Genomic DNA, 23,518 nt, shown 5'->3' with positions numbered 1-23,518 from the left:
ATAAAGACTCATGCAAGGTTTCATCAATTTATATCAAATACTTTTGAGCTAGGCGCATCATGAAGTTCGGACGGATGGACAAGACCAAATCTATATGCCCCCACCACTCAACTGCACAAAAACTGGCCGAATATTCGAATGTGAATATCAAATTTGAATATTCTTAAGCTGGTGTGTGTAGCTTTTTTTCAAAATAGGTATCATTGATTTTGAGCAATCTATGCATGCTAATTATGCAGAATAAAACCGTCTGTTCTGTCGTGTTTGCTTATCGCGAGTAAAAAAACTGTCCAGTTAACAAGAAAATTGCAATGCATATTTGGCAGGAGCCATTGTATTAACAGTTTGAAACAGGCGTAAATATGATGCCTTTTTATCTTTTGTTCATTTAAATTGGCGCCTCTTTTATATAACAAATTTTAATAAAATCTGTAAAAACTTGTTTGTATATTTCTTTATAAAATACGTAGTCACCATCGTATGTTTATGATTGTGATACTTTGTGTAGCTGCTACACTTGAATAAAAGCTGACACGTTGGTTTTATGCATGTACATTTGTAAATGAAAATTATCAATGTTTTTTATTTTCCCGTATCTTGACTGAAAAAAAACAGCCCTTGCCATTTTATCCAGCAGTCCATATTTATTACATTGATTCACATTTTAAACAACAGAATATATTGTGAGTATGACAATCACTTAGTAAGTATTTAAAGCTTCCATTAAACAAGCTGAATATTCGAATACTGATTCCCATCCATGTTATTTAGTTACACCCAAGACACAAAATAAGGACAGTTCTGACATTTTAGCTCAATTTGTGACCTTGACCTTCAGAGCCAATTCAAGGGCTATAAAGTTATGCTCCAGACACAAATTATGATGGATGGACGGACAGACAGGCAGACAGATGCACACGCCATCACATAATATGTCACGTTTTTTTCAAAATTGGCGTATAAAATTGGTGCTTCATTCTTCCATTTTTAGACAAAGAATAACTATACCTTGCTGGTTTGACTAGAGTTTCGAGTTCTGTTTGCAGATGGCGACGTATGTAAAGTTTGGATGGGGGTATACGGAGACACGAGGCAAGAGAGTCGGCAGTAAAAGTTGGCTCTAGTACAATCAAAGCACCATGCACACCAGACTCCTTCAAACTGTCAGCAAACTCCTGCAGAAAAATACAAACAATTTAATTATCTCTGAACAACATAATTATTTTTCCTGTAAATATCCTTTACTTCAGAACAAACAAATCATACACTAACAATACTGCTTTCATACAAAGCAAATAATCTAAACCAAGGTCACCCACCACCAGACAGTGTCTTGCCCATGGGCAACTGGACTCCCGCTAGGGGTTTTTATACTCATTAGATTTTTAACACTATTGCAAAAATTAAAATTTTGATAAGTGGAGGTGCACAACTTCACATTCTGATAAGCTGAAATTGTTAAATATCAGAACTAATTCTTCAAGGTCAAGTTCACTTGGTGGTCAGGACTCACCATGGGGTTGTAAAATGAGTTTCTGAACCATCCTACAAGGTTTCAATGCAATATATGTGATGGTTTTTGAGGAATTGTCTTTTTTGTAATTTTCAAAGGCATAAAAAAAAAAAAAAAAAAAAAAAGAAGCTAATTTCTTCAATGTCAAGATTACTAAGGGGTCAGGACTCATCATAGGGGTGTAAAATGATTTTTTGAACCATCCCACAAGGCTTCAAAGCAATATAGGTAACACTTTTTGCAAAACTGTCACTTTTGTGAATTGTCAAAGGCATCAAAAAAATCTATAAAAAGCTAATTTCTTTAAGGTCAAGGTCACTAGGAGGGACTCACCATGTGGGTGTAAAATAAGTTTCTCAATCATCCTACAAGGTTTCAAAGCAATATATATAAAAATATTTGAGTTATTCCCAATTGTTGATGTCATTGCCGCCTTCAGAATTTGGATTGCTTAGTCTCGCTTCCACTAACAGTGTGTTAGACAAAAAATATCATCTGTCACAAGACGTCTGAGTGTGGTTTAATCTCACACCAACACAATTATAGGTCGTATGATGATTTTCCAGCTTTTCATGGTGGAGGAAGATCCAAGGTGCTATATATTAACTTCAGACCCATTCTATGACTTTGTAGTCTATACGCACTTCAGGATCTATATTCTGTACCCATTCTATGACATGCTAGTCTATACTCACTTCAAGGTCTGTACTCAGTACCCATTCTATGACTGTGTAATGTATACACACTTCAAGATCTATCTACTGTACCCATTCTACAGCTTTGTTATTTATACTCACTTCAAGATCTATCTACTGTATCCATTCTACAACTTTGTAATTTATACTCACTTCAAGGTCTTTTTTATGAATCCATTCTACGACTTTGTAATTTATCCACACTTCAAGATCTCTACATGTATTCCGAATCCATTCTATGACTTTGTAATTTATACTCACTTCAAGATCTTTATTATGAATCCATTCTACGACTTTGTAATTTATACACACTTAAGATCTATACATGTATTCTGAATCCATTCTATGACTTTGTAATTTATACTCACTTCAAGATCTATCTTCTGTACACATTCTATGACTTTGAAATTTATACAAAAATCTATCTTCTGTACACATTCTATGACTTTGTAATTTATACACACTTCAAGATCTTTATTCTATATCCATTCTATGACTTTGTAATTTATACTCACTTCAAGATCTATATTCTGTATCCATTCTATGACTCGCTGGTTTGTCCACACCAGAGGGTCAGTGAAAGATTTATCACAGTCAGATCTTCTCTGGGCTAGCACCTGAAGTACACAAGTACTAACATACATAGTTTTATAATCATTAATAATGTCACCTACTCTAGCCCCAACAACCAAATTTTACCATATTATCAAGGATCTGATCAGTTATCAACTTTATCAAATTTTGTCATGTTCAGTACATTTAGGTAAAACTAAAATAGCAGAAAGGACTCTAAAATAGTGATCGTTTTCCAAAACATGAGGGCAATGATGGCCCTAGTCTATTCAACCGAGATTCACAGCCAAACTGAATAATTTTAACAGATTGTCATCCAAAGTAAATTACTCTGAAATCGGACAAGCCGTTTCTGAGAAGATTTTTACCCATATACAGAAAACCAGTCCAACCACTGGTGACAATGTCATGATTACTTTAAGGAATTTGGTAGAGGGTCATCAAAGGGACATTACTATGAAACTACAGCTGCTTTTAAGAAAAGCGCATGTCTCCCACAACTGCATAATCATCTGAATAGTAGTATAAGATCAAATGAGAAATGTTCGAGCGTAAACCCTACACCCTATAAACTCTTAATTCCCAATCAGACTTTCAGTGTTTTGATTATCAAAAACAACCCAATCAGACTTTCAGTTCTTTGATACAACCCAATCAGACTTCCAGTGCTTTGATACAACCCAGTAAGACTTCCAGTGCTTTGGTTATCAAAACAAGCAAATTCGATGAATTGGAATCCCCCGCCGAAAGGGTCAGAGTTGGGGAACGGCAAAAAAATATATCCAGCAAAAAGTTAAGAATGTTACCAAGAAGCAAATAATTTCATTAGTCAAAATCAAATTAAAAGGAAATGAATGGTTTGTTTGGGTGGGGGTTGGGGGTGAGGATACAACAGTTTACATGTTGATTATAAAGATTATAAATATTGAAAAAAAAAAAAAAAAAATTGAGGGGGGGGGAGGGGTGTAGGTGTAGGTACACAACATCACATGTTTATAATAAATGTTCATGGAAAAGAATGGAAGAAGTTTAATGAAATTCTTCCAATTGGTTGGTTTGTTATGTACAGATCTGTGGATTTTTAAACAATTAAAGGGCAATAGCTATATGGAAAATTGACCAATCGAAAAAAAACTTGAAGGGCATCGTCGCAGTTTCTTGGTTCATGTCTACTTCAAGTTTGATGAAATTCTACCTGCTAGTTACTGAGAAATGGCTGCAGACGGACATTTTTCATTAAATCAAGGGCAATAACTCTAAGGGAAATTGACCTATCAAAAAAAAAACTTGACGGGCATCAGCGCAGTATCTTGGTTCATGTCTATTTCAAATTTAATGAAATTCTACCTGTTAGTTACTGAGCAATGGCTGCAGACGGACATTTTTGATTAAATCAAGGGCAATAACTCTGAGGGAAATTGACCAATCAAAAAAAAAACTTGACGGGCATCATCGCAGTATGTTGGTTCATGTTTATTTCAAGTTTCTTGAAATTCTACCAAGTAGTTACTGAGAAATGGCTGCGGACGGACGGACGGACTGACAACGCCATTTCAATACCCCACTCCCGATTTCATCGGCGGGGGATAAAAAATGTTTCAAGGGCCATAATTCCGAAAAGTCTGGGCCGATTTGGCTAGTTATTGAACTTGGCCGAGGACTTATTGGCAAACACATTTTGTTCAAGTTTGGTGAAGTTCGGATAAGAAATGTTTAACTTAGAGGGCGGACAAGATTTGTGACAGATGGACGGAGTGAATCAATATGTCTCCCACCATACAGTGGTGTCGGATACATAATTTCTTTTCAAATTGGGCAAGTGGTGTCATAGGAGACAATTTTCGCAGTAAAATATGGCATTTTCTGATAGACCAGTGGCAGATAAATCAAAACCTACTTACTTAATCCAGCTCATATTTGAATGTTAAAGAAATCTCATCAGTAACGCTTTTTAATAAATGTTAAAAGCAGATAAAGCAGCAGCTGTCTATTTAGATGTTATACATAATTACGTGGTTAGAATTGCACCTCTTGCAATATTGCAAGTGAACTTATACAGCTGGGGCCATAAAGGGAGGTAATCATAAATGACGAATTCAATAATATTTTCTACTATGTTAATTGATATTCAAACCTTTGGCAAATATATGAGAAAACAATTATTAAAAATTGGACTTAATAAGAAATAGACATATTTGCTGGTCAGAACAAACTAGAGCTATCACTAAAGGTGATGAATGTACCCCCCGCATGCACTGACACAGTACATTGCAATTTGACGCACACAAGATTGCATAATTATGTGGACTGTATGTATATAGAATGTATGTATACAGTATAGTAACAAAAAACAAAGTTCCATAACTATGCAGAATATTTATCTAAAAGAATGTAACATGCACCATGCACAACTAGGGTTGGTACTGATCACTTGTGTGAAGTTTCATTAAATTGTGTCAAGGGGATGAGGAGATATGGTGCGCACAAGATTGTGTCTATGTATATAGTATAGTAACAAAAAAAAAAACAAAGTCCCATAACTCTGCAAATTTTTTTTCTAAAAGAACCTAACATGCCCCATGCACAACTAATGTTGGTACTGATCACTTGTGTGAAGTTTCATTAAATTGTGTCAAGGGGATGAGGAGAGATGGTGTGCACAAGATTGTGTCTATGTATATAGTATAGTAACAAAAAAACAAAGTCCCATAACTCTGCAAATTTTTTTTCTAAAAGAACCTAACATGCCCCATGCACAACTACTGTTGGTACTGATCACTTGTGTGAAGTTTCATTAAATTCTGTCAAGGGGATAAGGAGAGATGGTGCGCACAAGATTGCGTCTACGGACAGACGGACAGACAGACAGACGGACAGACAGACAGACAGACAGACAACCTGAAACCAGTATACCCCCCCTTACAACTTTGTTGTCGGGGGCTACAAAAATGTGGCAGCCACATTTGAACAAAGGCATTATGAGCTTTTAAGGTAGGATTGTTTAAGATATGAACTTGTTTTAGCATCAACATAGTAAAATACTGATACATTAAGAGAATATACTGGACTTTCTTCTTATCTAGCCATAAAAACGGCAACGTCACAACTATTTAGAGCTATCGTTCTAATCGTTCTTTTCCTAAAGAAACAAATTCCGGATGCTTACTAACTCAAAATATGGGATTTCGTCATCATTATTTACGTACAAGATCATGTGGTTACTATTTAAATTTATCGAGTACTTTGCAAAGAAAGACACCGGTTTTTTTTCCTACATGTGCACGACGCTACGTCATGGTAAATTACTGAGAAAACTGCTTGCAACTGGCCGGTTCGCGGGACTTTCCTCGTTCTAAAAATAACAACCTTTTAACATCTAAGTATTTTTAAATGTGTTAGGTCATGAAGGTCATGCGTGATACATGCAGATTTCCCCTAAACAACAATTTGTGTATACGATGGCTTGGAATTTATGGCCTTACATAACGGGAAGTGTTAATCAAAACAGAAGGACCGCAGCTTCCAAATATTTTATGACACCCCAAGAGTTAATTGCAGCGGAAGTCATCCGTGATGTACCGACGTTTGATCATCAAAATATTACGTAATATTATCTAAAAATATTTTAATTTTTAGCACAAGAATACTGTAGTCAGTCAGCGATCTTTTTGCACTTTCAGAAATTTTACGATCCGTTATTTTTGTAGTGTTATTCAGTTTGATGGTTGTTTTTTTTTTATATAAATACTTACCGATTCGGATTCGGAAGATGAGTCTATAACTATAAAGCAAACTTTCAAACATCAAAATGAAATTGTATATGAATTTCAATGTGAAAGTAATCCAAAACAGAATTTTATGCCTAAAAATACATTTCCCTTACTTTAACACTTTATATCTTCGAAACTCAAAGAGAAACTACAATAAATTTTGTATCATCGGAAAGAGAATTTAAATTGCTATAAACTTTATATTGACAAAAATAATGTCAAACTTACAGAAAATATTAAAATAATGGCATTTTTAACATAAGTGTGTGCAATCACAAAATAATGCCAACACCTCTGTTCAGACAAGACAGTCACGCTTATCAGCCATATACCGATTATTGATTATTGATTATCACTTATCAGTGTTATGTAAAAGAGGTTACTTTGGCTTCTGTTCTGTGTGGTAAAGGGTTAAGTTTCATGAAGATACATTCATAAATGTGGCCTCTAGAGTTAACAAGCTTTTCCTTTGATTTGACCTGGTGACCTAGTTTTTGACCCCAACTGACCAAGATTTGAACATGACCTATAGATCATCAAGATTAACATTCTGACTAAGTTTCATTAGGATATGGTCATAAATGTGGTCTCTCGAGTGTAAACTAGCTTTTCCTTTGATTTGACCTGGTGACCTAGTTTTTGACCCCATATGACCAAGATTTGAACTTGACCTAAAGATCACCAAGATTAACATTCTAAGTTTCATGAAGATACAGTCATAAATGTGGCCTCTAGAGTGTTAACAAGCTTTTCCTTTGATTTGACCTGTTGACCTAGTTTTTGACCCCACATGACCCAGATTTGAACTTGACCTAAAGATCATCTAGATTAACATTCTGACTAAATTTCATGAAGATACAGTCATAAATGTGGTCTCTTGAGTGTTAACAAGCTTTTCCTTTGATCTGACCCAGTGATCTACTTTTTGACCCCACCTGACCCAGATTTTAATATGACCTATAGATTATCAAGATTAACATTCTGACCAAGTTTCATTAAGATATGGTCATAAATGTGGCCTCTAGAGAGTTAACAAGCTTTTCCTTTGATTTGACCTGGTGACCTAGTTTTTGACCCTACATAACCCAGATTCAAACTGGACTTTGATATCATCATGAGTAACATTCTGACCAAGTTTCATGAAGATACAGTCATAAATGTAGCCTCTACAGTGTTAACAAGCTTTTCCTTTGATTTGACCCGGTGACCTAGTTTTTGACCACAGACGACCCAATATCAAATTCGTCCAAGATTTTATTGAGGGTAACATTCTGACCAAGTTTCATTAAGATTGGGCCAAAATTGTGACCTCTAGAGTGTTAACAAGCTTTTCCTTTGATTTGACCTGGTGACCTAGTTTTTGACCACAGATGATCCAATATCGAACTCGTCCAAGACTTTTATGAGGGTAACATTCTGACCAAGTTATATTAAGATTATGCCAAAATTGTGACCCCTAGAGTGTTAACAGTCAAATTGTTGACGATGGACGACTGACGGACGACTGACGATGACAGACACAGGGCGATCACAAAAGCTAACTTGACTTTTCTCAGTGCTTGACTCTGAATTAGAGCTTTGCCAGTAAAAAAAAAAAAATGTTAAAAAGGGACATAACTCTGTCAAAATTCAAATCAGAGTTATGGGAATTGTGTCTCCTGGTGTAGACTTTGATAGTAAATAACTATTTTGAGTTTCAAGTCAAAAGCTTTAACAGTAACAGAGATATTTGACTTTTAACAACAAATTCTAAGTTAAAAAGGGGCATAATTCTTTCAAAATTCAAACAGAGTTATGGATATTGTTTCTCCTGGTGTAGACTTTGATGGTAAATAAGCATTTTAAGTTTCAAGTCAAAAGCTTTGATAGTAACAGAGATATTTGACTTTATCAAAAACTTTAACTAAAAATTCCAGGTTAAAAAGGGGCATAATTCTGTCAAAATTCAAATCAGAGTTATGGGGATTGTTTCTTCTGGTGTAGACTTTGGTGGTAAATAAGTATTTTAAGTTTCAAGTCAATAGCTTTGATAGTAACAGAGATATTTGACTTTATCAAAAACTTAACCAAAAATTCTAAGTTAAAAAGGGGCATAATTCTGTCAAAATTCAAATCAGAGTTATGGGGATTGTTTCTCCTGGTGTAGACTTTGATAGTAAATAACTTTTTTAAGTTTCAAGTCAATAGCTTTGATAGTAACAGAGATATTTGACTTTATCAAAAACTTTAATCAACAGCGTCACCGACGCTGGGGCGAGTACAATAGCTCTACTTTTTCTTCAAAAAGTTCAGCTAAAAAGCAAAAGAGGGTTATGGAAGCTGCATAGTGCTTATCAGCTCATGACAGTGGACAAGTGTGTGAAGTTTCAATCCATTCCCATTAGTGGGTACTGAGATACCAGCTTACATATAAGAATTTAACCCAAAACTCCTCTAAGTTGAAAAAGGGGCATGATTTTTAAAAATGCAAAGTTGAGTTATTGACCCTTTGCACTGCAGGTCATATCATGACAGTGAACAAGTGTGTGAAGTTTCAATCCTTTCCCATTAGTGGATTTCCACAGATATTCAGACAAAAGAAATAAATAGATTAGACAAACAACGTTCCTGTATTTCTTTGACTTTGATAAGTCTTGCACTAAATGGCAATGTATGAACCAATTTCAAAGTCCAAAAAGGACCTTAATTCAGTCAAAATAGTTATGTACCCTTGCCTACAGATGGGAATCATAATGATAAACAAGTGTTCAAAGTTTAAAAGCAATATGTCAAATAGTTTTGACAAAACGTGGACTTGTATGATAACAGAACCAATTTCGAAGTCCAGAAAGGGCCATAATTCAGCCAAAATAGATGACAGAGTTATGTATTCTTTCCTACAGATAGAGACTATTATACTAAACAAGTAATAAAAGTTTCAAAGCCATATGTCAAACACTTTACAAAAAATATGAACTGGTACTGAAAACTTAACCAAGATTTCTAAGTCAAAAGGGGCCATAATTCAGCCAAAATCCTTGATGGAGTTATGTACTCTTGCCTATAACTGGATATGGTGATGGTAAACAGGTGCTGAAAGTTTCAAAGCTTTATCTCAAAAGACTTTGTCAAAATATGAACTGGTACGAAAAACTTAACCAAGATTTCTAAGTCAAAAGGGGCCATAATTCAGTCAAAATCCTTGATGGAGTTATGTGCTCTTGCCTACAACTGGCCATGATGATGGTAAACAAGTGTTGAAAGTTTCAAAACTTTACCTAAAAAGACTTGGACTGAAAATGTGGACTGGTACGAAAAACTTAACCAAGGTGTGACGCCGACGCCGTGGTGAGTAGGATAGCTCTACTTATTCTTCGAATAGTCGAGCTAAAAAGGGGCATTATTTTGTAAAGAAGCAAAATAGAGTTATGTTACCTGTGCAATGTAAGTCAGTTTATCACAGTGAATAAGTGTGTGAAGTTTCAATTCATTCCCACAAGTGGCTGCTGAGATACCAGCTTACATACAAAAACTTAACCAAATCGGGACGCAGAGGCCGACGCATGGGCGAGTCCAATAGCTCTACTATTCTATGAATAGTCGAGCTAAAAATCAATCAACATGAAAATGCTGAAGACATGCAAAATAAGCCTTATGTGCTCTTGCCTATAACTAGATATGGTGATGGTAAACAAGTGTTGAAAGTTTCAAAGCTTTATCTCAAAAGAATTTGTCAAAATATGAACTGGTACGAAAAACTTAACCAAGATTTCTAAGTCGAAAGGAGCCATAATTCAGTCAAAATCCTTGATGGAGTTATGTACTCTTGCCTATAACTGGCCATAGTGATAGTAAGAAAGTGTTGAAAGTTTCAAAGCTTTATCTTAGAAGACTTTGTCAAAATATAAACTGGTACGAAAAACTTAACCATGATTTCTAAGTCAAAAGGGGCCATAATTCAGCCAAAATCCTTGATGGAGTTATGTGCTCTTGCCTACAACTGGCCATGGTGATGGAAAACAAGTGTTGAAAGTTTCAAAGCTTTACACCGACACCGACGCCATGGTGAGTAGGATAGCTCTACTTATTCTTTGAATAGCCGAGCTAAAAAGGGGCATAATTTTGTAAAAAAGCAAAATAGAGTTATGTAACCTGTGCAATGTAAGTCAGTTTATCACAGTGAATAAGTGTGTGAAGTTTCAATCCATTCCCACAAGTGGCTGCTGAGATACCAGTTTACATACAAAAACTTAACCAAATCGGGAAGCAGACGCCGACACATGGGCGAGTCCAATAGCTCTACTATTCTATGAATACTCGAGCTAAAAATCAATCAACATGAAAATGCTAAAGACATGCAAAATAAGCCTTGATACTAAACCTTTCTTCAAATTTTTGGTGAAATCTCACAAATAGTTTCAGAGAAATAGTCCAAACAAACTTTAGTAACAGACAGACAAACAGATAGCACAGAATCAATATATCTCCCCCATATACAGGGAGACATAATAAACTTACTGTTGTTTTCCACTTGAAAATTAATAACAACTAATTTATGTCACACTCAGCTTAAAAAGAACTGTTTATAACACACATATGCCCCTCATGATGATGTAAAAAGCTGTAAGGAGAAGTGTTCTCTAGTTGTTAGACAAAAACAGTTTTCATTCTCAAGGTCAACGTGACATCATCACTGACCCTCTGACCCCAAAACTATAGGGATCATCTATCAACCATTTAAGTTTGGTAACTGTAGGCCAAAGCATTCTTTAATTATTGAGTAGAAACAGTTTCCAGTCAAGGTCACTGCAAGACTTAGACCCTCTGCCAAGTAGGACAATATACTCCTGAAAGTTTATATGAGAGCAGCACAGAAGCAAAATATAAAGATTTTTTTTTTTTTGGTGGGAGGTGTGAGGGGTGGGTGCAGGGTGTGTGTGTGCGGTTGTGTGTTTTGTAGATTGTTGCAGTCTGCACATTGACTCATCACCACCTGCCTATATTCCAAGTCAAAACCTTTGTTTTTAAGTTATGCTCTGGACACGAAATATGATGAGCAGATTTGACCTTGCTGTCTTTGATATTTGACCTACCACCCTGGTTCATGCACTCATGCACTCTGCACATCACCACCTACCTACACCCCAAGTTTGAAGTCAATACCTTGAATGGTTAATAAGTTATGCTCTGGACACTAAATAAGACAGACAGACTTGACCTTTTAGCTCAATTTGTGACCTTGACCTTAAAACTACAGATCAGGTTCATGCGCTCTGCACATTGTCTCATCGACATCTACCTATATGCCAAGTTTAAAGTCAATACCTTTAATGGTTATAAAGTTATGCTACGTACACAAATTATATCAGAGAGACAGACACACACGCCATCAAATAATACGTTCCGTTTTTCCAAAACAAGCATATAACCAGTGAAACTAAGCATTCTGTCTTTTTGACTGAAAACCAAATTGCCTACAAACCAAGACAGACAGACCAACAGACAAAGAGCAAAGCACAATTCCAACTCTTCTTTGAAGGGCTGAAATAATTACTATGATACGTAATATCTATGATTTAATTATTTTCTATACAAACCTCTTTGTCAAATCCTAATTTCCGTAATAATTGCACAGCATGAAGGATGCTTGACTGGTGAAATTTACGATGAACTTCAAGATGCTTTTCCATATCTTTACGTGTCAAGTTGTTCAACATTCTTCCATCTACCAGATTGCTCTCAAATACTGGTGAGAACTGTGGCAGACCTATATCATGTAACCACTTGTGGGCAACCCAGCTATGGTCTAACATCGAACACTTCGGGCAAGTTCTATAAATGAAAGGGCATGTATCAATTTATCAGGTATTTCCATAACATACAAATACAGGAACAATTTTTCTCATACTTATATATATTATAAAAGAAATATAGAAGTATAGTCATGGGGAGTTGATTTTCATGGATCAATCCACAAAATTTTTAAAATCCAAAAACAAATAAATTCTCCATTCATATAACTTTCAAATGTTGAAATCTACAAATTCATGTCCCGCCCAAATAGCCGTTGTAGCAAAAACCTAAAAATTTCATGAAAATAATATACAGTAGTTCTTCCCTTAAAACATACCCTACAACAATATTTCTCTGTTCCTCTATGGCAAGACGTAACTTCTTCTTGTGCAGGGGATGTTTTATCTCGAGAGCCGAGGCAAGGTCATTGTCACTCATCCCCAGTAAAACCTACAATCAGAAATATCATCACCTGATAGTAGTCACAATAATACTACATTAAAAGAGCTTGTAAATAATGGAAGATACACTGACAATCACACAAATAATTTAAACTAATTAATTCTATGTCAAACATAGCTAACTTTAAGTACTCTTTAGTTAAAAATAACACCAATCATGTTTTACACCTTCAAACTAAATATGAGCCGTGCCATGGGAAAACCAACATAGTGGCTTTGCGACCAGCATGGATCCAGACCAGCCTGCGCATCCGCGCAGTCTGGTCAGTTTCCATGCTGTTTGCTTTTAAAGCCTATTGGAATTGGAGAAACTGTTAGCGAACAGCATGGATCCTGACCAGACTGTGCGGATGCGCAAGCTGGTCTGGATCCATGCTGGTCGCAAAGCCACTATGTTGGTTTTCCCATGGCACAGCTCATATATACAATGTAGGTTAGTTCCAGAATATTGACATGCATTCCACCTACAGTAACACACCGACTGCTTCAAGACACAAGGGGATGAAGAAAATTCTTATCCATGATGCGAAGGTGCTGAAGTTTTAACACCTGTGCAAAGAAAAAATTAATATCTGGGTTGACCTGGAAGTAATGTCACACAAGTAACTGCACATTAATTCATTGTGATATTATTATAGAAACTGTATCTAGATGTACACTAATTCTGTTATGATTACACGGGTAAATGTAAATTTTTAGGGTTGCTTCGTTTTAAGTTCACTACTGATTACATTCTGCAGCACATAACAAGAGCTCTTTGTAAGACAGCACACTCAACTTTTCTCAGTGCTTGACCTTGAATTAAAGCTTTGCCAGTAAAAACTTTATAAACCTTTACCCAAAAAATTCTAAGTTAAAAAGGGATGGTTTCTCCTGTTGTAGACTTTGATAGTAAATAATTATTTTTTTAAGTCAATAGCTTTGATAGTAACAGAGATATGGACTTTATCAAAAACTTAAACCAACGGTGTCGCAGGGGTGAGTGCAATAGCTATACTTTTTTTCGAAAAGTCAAGGCTGCCTTAAAGACTCCCTGAATTTAGCGACTCCCTGTCATACGCGACTGTATTTTATGCTCCGGACGCAATTTACTATTAAAATAGTCTGAATTAAGCAACCCCCTGCCTTATGCGGCAAGCGAATGTGAAATTAGGCTCCAGAATCGATTATTAGACCCTTTTCGGTGACTTTGAGACGATCCCTTGCAAGATTTTACATGACAGAGTTCCCGTTGGTTATCTCACGTGAAGTTGTTTGAGGCAAGAACTTATTTGTTTACAAAAATGGCCGATAAAAAACTTGAAAAAATAACTATTTGACATAAGAAGAGCATGTTAAGGCACTAGAATTGCTTGATTGGGGAAAACCTGAGTATAAAGTCGCTGAAGAATTCCGAGTCACATTAACAATGTTCCCCGTGGAACAAAAAGAAGGCGATATTAAACAGAAAACGACGAAGTAAACATAACTTTAAGATGCAGATATCTGTATATATGAAACCAGCGTCAGCCAGTTGAGTGTGACTGTTTTAAGAGACTCCCAGTCATATGTGACCTTTTTTGCTGCTTCCAAAAGTCGGTCTCTTGAAACAGTCTCGACTGTACTAAAACTTACCTTGCCACTTTTGATATTGGTAGCACATTTTTTTCCATACATTGGCATGTTCAAAACAATTTCAAGCCATGCTAGTACTTGATTGGCCTTCCAGGTGGACATGTGACTGGACTTTAATTGGTCAACTATTTTTAGCTTCTCCTGGTAGTTCTCAGGGTTAAGTAAGGTGATCCTGGTGTTGGCTGGCAGTTCTGAAAACAAATACAGACTAAGCACTTGGGTTCTAAAATTACACATTATTCATTCTAATCTACCTTTGCAACTTTTAAGCAACCCTCAAAATATAAACTGTTAATTCTACAATATTTATGTAGCTCTATCTTATTAAGACATCTAATTTTCTAAAAAAAATAAGTTTAAGGTAACAAGAATAAACCATTTTATAGTGAATTCAGTTATTTTTGGGGAATATTTGGATTAAGTCACATGGTGATTGGTCAGACGACACTCTCTTGCATGCAACAGATAAACATGGAGAAAGCAGAACATTCCAGCTTACTAAGAGCTAAAAGAAACATACTCATCTGGAAAATTTCAATCAGTGCTCGGACAACTAAAAAATTTCAACTGGCCCCAGGTATTTCCTGCATGCTCACAAGGTATTTATTTATTTATTTGGGTTTTACGGCACACCAACACAGGTATTTAAACAAATATATACATGTGATATTGGTCTTTTACTTCAAATAAAATTGGTCAGAAATTAAGTAATTATAATAATATATGGAGAATACTACTGTCTAAAAAAGTATTTCTAACATAAACTAGAGTTGTCACAGGAGTGACGAATTATACCCCCACAATATGGCCTTGTCACAGACACAGAACTAAGCCAATGTCAAAGCCAAACTTGCTTGACCTTTGACCTACTGACCTCAAAATCAATAGGGGTCATCTGCTGGTCATGATCAACCTCCCTATCAACTTCCATGATCCTAGGCCCAAGAGTTCTCGAGTTATCATTCGGAAACCATTTAACTGTTCCGGGTCACTGTGACCTTGACCTTTGACCTACTGACATCAAAATCAATAGGAATCATCTGCTGATCATGATGTAAGCCTACGCCTAAGCATTCTATAGTAATCTTCCGGAAACAGTTTAACTGTTCCTGGTCACAGTGACCTTGACCTTTGACCTACTGACTTCAAAACCAATAAGGGTCATCTGCTGATCATGACCAACCTATTACCTTTCATGATCCTAAGCCCAAGAGTTCTTGAGTTATCATTCAGAAACCGTTTAACTGTTCCGGGTCACTGTGACCTTGACCTTTGACATACCGATCTCAAAATCAATAGGGGACATCTGCTGGTTATGGCCAACCTCCCTATCAACTTTTATGATCCTAGATCCAAGCATTCATGAGTTATTGTCCGGAAACGTATTAGACCACATACAGACCGACCAACATCTGCAAAACAATATACCCCTCCTTCTTCGAAGTGGGGGGAGGGGGGGATAAAAATTATAAACAAATTACCATCTGTTTCCTGACTGGGCATTGCTAGGGATCGCCTGGTCTTCCCTCGTGAGAACACCTTAGATATTGAGCCTAGACTGATTCTCTTTTTCTTCCTCTGTTCCAATGATGTATCTAAACTGTCTCTTGATTTATCATTGTCAGTCATATCATTATTGTTATCCAGAAACTGGTTCAGAGGGGTGAATGAATTGTCTCTATCATGTTTGTTACCAATCTTTGGTGTACTGGTTGGCACTGAAATATGCATCATTTTTGTCATTATACCTCCAACACCAAAAATAACACTTCATATTTTCACGTTTTGCTTTATATATAGCCATGTCCAGTCATACCTCAGATTTCCAAAGTTAGTACTGATTTCAGAAACATTCAGTTTAATTTGTTTATTTATTCAACAACCTCTCTAAATCATGTTTTTTTTAATTATCAAAACTAGAAAGAAATGTTATTACCATGGAAACAATCCTCCTTTGAGCTATCATTGGCTGATGGTGGGGGTGTGTCATATGGAGGGAGATCATCACTGGTTGGTGTGTGGGAATCCATACTCTTTGGTGTACTTGGCAGATCCAGGGTGTACAGACGACTCTGGGTAATCTGGTCCTGCAACTAGAAATAACAGGTATTAATGTACTTAAAGTGACAGTGTCCAGTCTAGATAGTCTTCATGACATACACAACTTAAATTTCCATGGTGATAACTCATATGTAAATGTAAGGGAATGGTTGAATGGACTGTAATCATTAATGTCCAGAATTCAGGCCATTTCTTTATACTTCTATCTAAAACACTTCTGTACTTTAACATACTTCTCAAAGGTTTATACTGCAATGTTGCAGCCATGTTGCATAATTGAACAATTTATGTCTCCAATCTCAAAAATAAATTGATAAAGTTTTTGTACTACAGTTCATACATCATTTCAATGAGATTTATTTAGGCACGTAATTGATCTACACCAGATGAAAAGTATTATTTTATACAGGGATCACTTTTGGCAGATACTATTATGAGATTAATTCCCATTTGCCTTGAATCAATGAGATTTTTGACAAAATTAATGGATTTTTTTCTTTTTATAATGGGATTTTACATCGGTGGACAGCTTTTATTACACTGAAAAGCAAACATCTGTTTATTTGTAAGAACAATTATCTTGTAAATAAACAAAACAGTTCCTTTCAGAGACACCTTTTACAACTCTAAATTTCAGTGCCAGGAATTGCTGAATAGGTTGATGAAAGTTGTAACCAAGTCTTGGGTCCACATGCATTTTTCCCCTAATGATTTTACTTCAAAGCTGCTTTGTCAAAGTTGAAGTTCAGTTATGTTTTAATCTTTCTGGACTTGATACACTTCCATTAGGTCAAAACAATTTTAAAGTCGAACTTATTTATAACCCTATACCCTCAACCATTTCGTTTGGAAATTTGGGCGTTCAGCGTTTTTTATGAAGGGACTTCACCGGGGGTTTCTCCACTATCTCGTTATTCTCATCGCTATTCATCCGCGCGAATGGAGGCAGAAAGTTTGGCCTTCCAAATGCTTAAATTTCTGTTTCAGTGGTATTTTGAAACATCGCGAAAACAGATTATTTTTGTCTGGTAGTCATAATCATCGGACGCTCTATGGAGATAAAAGCGAAATTCAAGCGCCTAAATGAACATCATACGAAAATTAAGTAACGGCAAGACCGCATTGCAGCGAAAAGTTGCAATTTCGGCAAAAGATCTACGGCCACGCGGATGTGGTTTTTAAGCGCATTTGAGCAAAATTTATGTGATTTTCACCAAAATAATGCGAGAATATCGCGAAATCGCGGCCAAAAGTGATCCCTGCTATACAACAAAAGTATCATAGCAGTTTTTTTAAACACTGTTGTAATTACCTCAGTAAGTTCTAACTCAAGTTTCTGTATATGTTTCTCTCGTTCCTCGGAGTGTGTCTGCAGGAACACCGCTTGTTCTGCCGCATGTCTTGCTTTCTGGATTATCTCCCATTTCTCACGATCACAATGTTCCTTCTCCGCACACAACTGATACAAGAAAATATGAACTCAAATAAAAGTGTAAAAAATCCTAAACTTTTTAAAACAAGAGGGTCATGATGACCCTAAATCGCTCACCTGAGTAATATGAGCCACATGTTTCAAATGAAAAACTGATGCTAAAATATCAGAAAGTAGGTCAATAGGTCACATTCATGGTAACTAAAAGTCAGTTTTAAGATTGGTATGCAAAACTGTACCTGTCATGCAAATTTCAAGGCTGTATCTCAAAAAAACAAGAAAACAGGTCAGAAGGTCAAGGTCACAGTAAGGTGGCATGTAATCACTTGGGTACATCAGGTAAATATAATTAAACAGTCTAGGAAATATGATCTGATAATTTTTGAAGTATTTTTTCCTATATGACTCATATAACAAGTGACCACCAGGGTGGGGCCTCTCTTCACCCCAGGAGCATAATCTGAACAATTCCACTAGGCAAGGATACATACCAAATATCAAAGGCCTAGGCCTTGAACTTTCAGACAAAAATATTTTTATTTTTTTTCCCTATATAAGTCTATGTTAAACTTGGGACCCCAGGGACAGGGCCCCTTTTCACCTCAGGATGATAATTTGAACAATTTTGGTAGAGGACCACAAGGCAATGCAAAACACGAAATATCAAAAGCCTAGGCCTTGCTGTTTCAGACAAGAAGATTTTTAAAAAATTTTCCCTATATAAGTCATGTTAAACTTGGGACCCCCAATGCGGGGCCTCTTTTCATCCCTGGGGCACAATTTGAACAATCTTCAAAGAGGACCACAAGGCAATGCTACATACAAAATATCAAAGGCCTAGGTCTTGTAGTTTCAGACAAGAAGATTTTTAAAGTTTTTTCCTATACAAGTCTATGTAAAACTTGAGGCCCCCGGGGTGGGGCCTCTTTTCACCCCAGGGTAATAATCTGAATAATTTCGATAGAGGACCACCAGGCAATGCTACATACCAAATATCAAAGGTCTAGGTCTTGTGGTTTTAGACAAGATTTTTAAATTTTTTTCCTATATGTCTATGTAAAACTTGTGACCCCAGGGGCGGGGCCTCTTTTCACCCCAGGGGCACAATTTGAACAATCTTGATAGAGGACCATAAGATGATGTCACACGCCAAATATCAAGTCTCTACACCTTGTGGTTTGGGACAAGAAGATTGTTCTGCACGGAATTAATTTCTTTGAATAATTTTGAAAAGGGACCACCCAAGGATCATTCGCTTGGTGCTCAGCATTAAGAGGATAGTTCTAGGACTGGTCAGCCCGGTGTCAGTAAAATGTGACTGGGTGGGGTATCATGACACGTGTCTACGGCGTGATATTCCAGTGAGGCAGCACTATAAAGTTGGGCATTGTGCTCACTGCTACAAGTAGACACCGTCGTTTATATGACTGAAAAATTGTTGAAAAAGACGTTAAACCCGAACACACACACACACACCTGTTTAATTGTGTCATCACTTTCTCTCATTCTCTGTTCATAGTTGCGTATAAAGTCCCTTAACTCTGACTCTTTGTCTTCTAATGTACCATATAGCTGTTTCATCTGGTTCAGTAACTCTAGCTTCTCACCTTTCAACCGTTTTCTGTCTGCTTTCAATGCTGCAAAATAATATAAATTTCATATAACCTTCAAAGCCTTTGTTGTAAGCCAAGTATTAGTTAACTTCTCCCAGCTTATTTTATTTACAGATATCTTGTTACTTCCCTTTACACAGACAATAATTAATGATTCTGCTGCCTACCTGCCAAGGCCTCCTTTGCTCTGTTCAGATCTTGTTTGGTTTGTATCAAGTCCAGTTTCAGTTCTCCATAACTTGGATGGTCACTGTTCACCACCTTGAGACTACGTAATTCACTGATGTCTCGTGTAAGTGTTCGCACAGCACCTTCTAGCCGCTGATTTTCTTCCTTTAGCCTTTTCAATTCATTTTCTTCATCTGCTTTTTGTCTGGAGTTATCTACAAAAAATCTTTTATAGTTTATATAATTATATTCTTTTTCAATTAACAAAAATCTGGTATGACTTTCAGCATCTTACACTTCTTACAATCTGTAAATAAAAGGTAAAAATTTAAGAATAACTAAATGTGTACTGACTCTGTAACTGATACGTAGACTCTGATAATCTGCCTCTATAATCAGTGGCTTGAAGCAAGTAGAATGTCCCTACCCTTATACAAGGAACCGATTCTATCCAAGTAATTACATAAATATACTTAAGAAGCTTTCCTCAGGCAGTATGCAAATCATAAAAATGATTATAAATGTCCCTGTACTACAATAACTGGAGTTCCTGAAATACACCACTCAGATACAGTAACTATATAGAGTCCCTGAAATACACCACTCAGATACAGTAACTGTTGAGTCACTGAAATACACCACTCAGATACAATAACTGTAGAGTCCCTGAAATACACCACTCAGATACAGTAACAATGTAGAGTCCCTGAAATACACCACTCAGATACAATAACTGTAGAGTCCCTGAAATACACCACTCAGATACAGTTACTGTTGAGTCCCTAAAATACACCACTCAGATACAGTAACTGTTGAGTCCCTGAAATACACCACTCAGATACAGTAACTGTAGAGTCCCTGAAATACACCACTCAGATACAGTAACTGTAGAGTCCCTGAAATACACCACTCAGATACAGTAACTGTTGAGTCACTGAAATACACCACTCAGATACAATAACTGTAGAGTCCCTGAAATACACCACTCAGATACAGTAACTGTAGAGTCCCTGAAATACACCACTCAGATACAATAACTGTAGAGTCCCTGAAATACACCACTCAGATACAGTTACTGTTGAGTCCCTAAAATACACCACTCAGATACAGTAACTGTTGAGTCCCTGAAATACACCACTCAGATACAGTAACTGTAGAGTCCCTGAAATACATCACTCAGATACAGTAACTGTAGAGTCCCTGAAATACACCACTGAGATACAATAACTGTAGAGTCCCTGAAATACACCACTCAGATACAGTAACTGTAGAGTCCCTGAAATACACCACTCAGATACAATAACTGAAGAGTCCCTGAAATACATCACTCAGATACAATAACTGTAGAGTCCCTGAAATGTGTCAAATTATTTTCAAATCCCTTGATAAATGGCAGAGTTATGGACCAGACAAGAAACACCTTTGACTTCTAGTGTTAACAAGCTTTTCCTTTGATTTTACCTGATGACCTAGTTTTTGACCCTACCTAACCCAGATTGAACTTGACCTATAGATCATCAAGATTAACATTCTGACCAAGTTTCATTAAGTTATAGTCATAAATGTGGCCTCTACAGTGTTAACTTGCTTTTCCTTTGATTTGACCTGGTGACCTAGTTTTTGATCCTACACGACCCAGATTAAAACTGGACCTAAATACCATCAAGATTAACATTCTGACCAAGATTCATGAAAATACAGTCATAAATGTGGCCTCTACAGTGTTAACAAGCTTTTCCTTCGATTTGACCTGGTGACCCAATATTGAACTCGTCCAAGATTTTATTGAGGGCAACATTCTGACCAGGTTTCATTAAGATTGGGCCAAAATTGTGACCTCTAGAGTGTTAACAAGCTTTTCCTTTGATTTGACCTGGTGACCTAGTTTCTGACCCCAGCTGACCCAATATCAAACTTGTCCAAGATTTTATTAAGGGTAACATTCTGACCAAGTTTCATGAAGATTGGGCTAAAATTGTGACCACTAGAGTGTTAACAAGCTTTTTTTTTAATTTGACCTGGTGACCTAGTTTTTGACCCCAGATGACCCAATATCAAACTCGTCCAAGACTTTATTGAGGGTAACATTCTGACCAATTTTCATTAAGATTGGGCCAAAATTGTGACCTCTAGAGTGTTTACAGTCAAATTGTTGACGACGGACGACTGACGACGACAGACACAGGGCGATCACAAAAGCTCACCTTTGAGCACTTTGTGCTCAAGTGAGCTAAAAACCTATTGACTTTTGATCTCCAAGTATGACCTTGACCTTTAAGCTATGGTTCTAGGTTTGGGCATGACACACCGTCTGATTATGGGGCACATTTATGTAAAGTAATATTGTAATCCCTTGATGGATGATAGAGTTCTGGACCCAACATGAAATATCCTGTTCATGTCATAACATCTGACTGCCAAGTATGACCTTGACATTTGAGCTAGAGGTCTGGATGTTGTGCATGACATATCATCTCATTATGGGGTACATTTGTGCCCAGTAATATCAAAATCTCTTCATTGATGGCAGAGTTATAGACTGGATGGGAAACAAGAGCGCCAGACTGTCACAAAATAAGCCTGTCTAAATATTCAGTTACATAAATTCAAAGGCCATAATCCAAGAGTGTCTGGGGTGATTTGGGTGGTTATTGACCTTGGTAAGATATTATGCCCACAAGTATTGTCAGTAAGTTTGTTAAAGATTGGATGAAAACTGTTTAACTAAGAAAGCCGACATGTCTAAATTTGTAGTTTTTCAAGTAATTCAAGGGCCATGATCCAAGAGTGCTGGGGCGATTTGGGTGGTTATCGAACTTGGCTGAGAGGTTATGCCCACAAACATTGTCAGCAAGTTTAGTGAAGATCGGATGAAGACTGTTCAAATCAGACAGCGAACATGCTTTTGGACACCGACCACACGTCCGCCCGCCCACCATGGGTTTTAACGCACCCCACTCTTTCAGAGATGGGTGTATAAAAAGCCCTGTTGACTTTTCACCTCCAAGAGTGACAGAGTTATGGTTGGGACACAAAATTCCGGATGGATGGACAGAATGACGGACGAACACAGGGATGGACGGACGGAAAAGTGCAATCATAGTCCCTGAATAACTCACTGAGATACAAAAACCCTAGATACCTAGAATTACACCACTCAAATAATAATTCTATATGCCCAGAATTACACCACTCAGATACAATAACTCTAGATGCCTTGAATTTTAGACTCAGATACAATAACTCTAGATGCCAGTGTAATATAGACTCGGATTACAGTAACTCTAGATGCCAGTGTGTTATAGACTCGGATTAGAGTAACTCTAGATGCCAGTGTGTTATAGACTCGGATTACAGTAACTCTAGATGCCAGTGTATTATAGACTCGGATTACAGTAACTCTAGATGCCAGTGTATTATAGACTCGGATTACAGTAACTCTAGATGCCAGTGTATTATAGACTCAGATTACAGTAACTCTAAATGCCAGTGTATTATAGACTCAGATACATGTATTTTACATGGTTTTCTTTTTCATCTGAAAATAATCTAAAATTATCAGATAGTAAAACAGCCAGTTGGTGGCTCAGCAGTGAAAATATCCTCTCAACAGGTGCTTTTCGTATCAGTTCAAGGCAATTACTTGATTTTGAGTAAACATCATGACATCAGAAGTTGCTGTACAACTTCCTCCATGAGCCAAAATGTAATGCAGTTGAAACCAGGTTACAAATTCAATAAAACACCAAAGTCCCAAGAAGATGAGAAAAGCCCTAGAGTTATACAGGGATCCTGAGCCATCAAAACAGGGAACATACATACTGTATAACTGGCTGAGAAACACAT

At 36.8% G+C, this 23,518-nt stretch overlaps 1 protein-coding gene across 8 annotated transcripts in view; it reads right to left on the bottom strand.

Annotated features, from left to right (window-relative positions):
* The window catches only part of LOC123527391 (kazrin-like), a 104,001-nt gene that overhangs the window by 17,604 nt on the left and 62,879 nt on the right, over positions 1-23,518 (bottom strand). For 7 of the 8 annotated variants that reach the window (XR_008367063.1, XM_045306800.2, XM_045306802.2 and 4 more), the window contains 10 exons: positions 19,672-19,887; positions 19,368-19,528; positions 17,772-17,918; positions 16,335-16,491; positions 15,880-16,116; positions 14,399-14,589; positions 12,661-12,773; positions 12,128-12,362; positions 2,724-2,825; positions 1,009-1,175 (listed from right to left, as the gene is read on the bottom strand). Coding sequence is in view for 7 of the 8 variants with exons in the window: in XM_045306800.2 (XP_045162735.2) it covers positions 1,009-1,175; positions 2,724-2,825; positions 12,128-12,362; positions 12,661-12,773; positions 14,399-14,589; positions 15,880-16,116; positions 16,335-16,491; positions 17,772-17,918; positions 19,368-19,528; positions 19,672-19,887 (1,726 nt within the window). In the remaining variant the exon portion in view is untranslated. The remainder of the gene's footprint in view (positions 1-1,008; positions 1,176-2,723; positions 2,826-12,127; positions 12,363-12,660; positions 12,774-14,398; positions 14,590-15,879; positions 16,117-16,334; positions 16,492-17,771; positions 17,919-19,367; positions 19,529-19,671; positions 19,888-23,518) is intronic. The other variant, XM_053523323.1, reaches the window with a different exon arrangement.

This window comes from Mercenaria mercenaria, chromosome 14, assembly GCF_021730395.1.
Source record: "Mercenaria mercenaria strain notata chromosome 14, MADL_Memer_1, whole genome shotgun sequence".
NCBI lineage: Eukaryota > Metazoa > Mollusca > Bivalvia > Venerida > Veneridae > Mercenaria > Mercenaria mercenaria.
Note: the sequence above shows the minus strand (reverse complement) of the source record. Positions and strands in the feature narration are given on the sequence as shown.